Source organism: Sinocyclocheilus rhinocerous, unplaced genomic scaffold (assembly GCF_001515625.1).
Source record: "Sinocyclocheilus rhinocerous isolate Xijiao unplaced genomic scaffold, SAMN03320098_v1.1 scaffold126, whole genome shotgun sequence".
Lineage (NCBI taxonomy): Eukaryota > Metazoa > Chordata > Actinopteri > Cypriniformes > Cyprinidae > Sinocyclocheilus > Sinocyclocheilus rhinocerous.
The window spans coordinates 148,355-149,729 of record NW_015662929.1 but is presented as its reverse complement, the minus strand read 5'-3'; the positions used below and the strand labels follow the sequence as shown (position 1 = coordinate 149,729).

Below are 1,375 nucleotides of genomic sequence, written 5' to 3'. Positions count from 1 at the left end.
CACAGAGAGAGAGACACACACACACACACAGAGAGAGACACACACACACATAGAGAGAGAGACAGACACACACACGCGGAGAGACACACACACGCGCACAGAGACACACACACACACACACACACACAGAGAGAGAGAGACACACACAGACACACACACACACACACACACACACACACACTTATCAAAATAACAAAAGAAGTCACGTCGAAAGTCTCATTGAGAAAACTAAGTATTATAAAGAGGTATCATTACAATCTGCAAATTAGTGGAAAAAAGTGGAAATCAGGATTCAACATAAAATAATGTCTTCAGAATTATTCATACATGTGAAAATCATCTGAGAATCGAACAAATAGTTGTAAGTTGCATCACAGGGAGATAGGAATTATGTCTTTGTGGCAAAAACAAAACAAAACAGTAAGAAACAAGCACTGGTGTTATTTCAGCAATGCAGGACTGTGTAATTCAAAAATATATCAATAAAGGCAATTATTTTGCTCTATTTTGATCGATTAAGGTCATGGTTTGACATGTTTCTGTGTGTGTCCAGGGTGTGACCTACCCAGCATGTCATGGGATTTGGAGCAAGTGGGCTCCGCCCCTTGAGAGAAGTCGCTTAGCAACCACCTCTTTCTGTGGTAAATACGATTTCCCTTTTTAAACGCCCACATAACACAGAATTCCCAAAATAAAACCTGTAAAAACACCCTGTTTCAGGTTCATACGCGGGCGCTGTGGTGGCCATGCCGCTGGCTGGAATATTAGTGCAGTACTCGGGCTGGTCTTCTGTCTTCTATATATATGGTAGGCTTATAATCTTCACTGTGAACTTCTGAGATGATCACAGACTTTTCTTTTTTTGGGTGTATGATTTCATGACACTTCTTGGGTTACAGGGAGTTTTGGGATTGTCTGGTACATGTTTTGGATTCTGGTTTCATATGAGAGCCCAGCAGATCATCCCACCATTACAGATGAAGAGAGGACTTACATAGAGGAGAGTATTGGAGAAAGTGCCAAACTACTGGGGGCAAATGAGGTACGTTCCATAGTGTGCTTTCACTGGACAAATCTGAAGATCCCATGAAATCACATTCGGGGTTTTCTGGGTGTTAGTCAATGTCTATTAGCTTAAAGGCCATTTTGAAAGAAATTAATATGCTCAGGATGCATTAAAGGAGACATATTATGCCCCTTTTTACGATATGTAATATAAGTCTCAGGTGTCCCCAGAATTTGTCTGTGAAATTTCAGCTCAAAATACTCCACAGATCATTTATTATATCATTTTGAAAATGCCTATTTTGAGTGGAAGCAGAAAAACGCTGTTTTGCGTGCCTGTCTCTTTAAATGCAAATGAGCTGCTGCTCCC

At 40.7% G+C, this 1,375-nt stretch overlaps 1 protein-coding gene across 1 annotated transcript in view; it reads left to right on the top strand.

The window, feature by feature from the left end:
* Window positions 1–1,375, top strand: part of LOC107728430 (vesicular glutamate transporter 2.2-like) — a 13,283-nt gene that overhangs the window by 5,353 nt on the left and 6,555 nt on the right. The window contains exons 5-7 of the mRNA XM_016538590.1: window positions 554–641; window positions 721–807; window positions 900–1,042. Coding sequence (XP_016394076.1) covers window positions 554–641; window positions 721–807; window positions 900–1,042 — 318 coding nt within the window. The remainder of the gene's footprint in view (window positions 1–553; window positions 642–720; window positions 808–899; window positions 1,043–1,375) is intronic.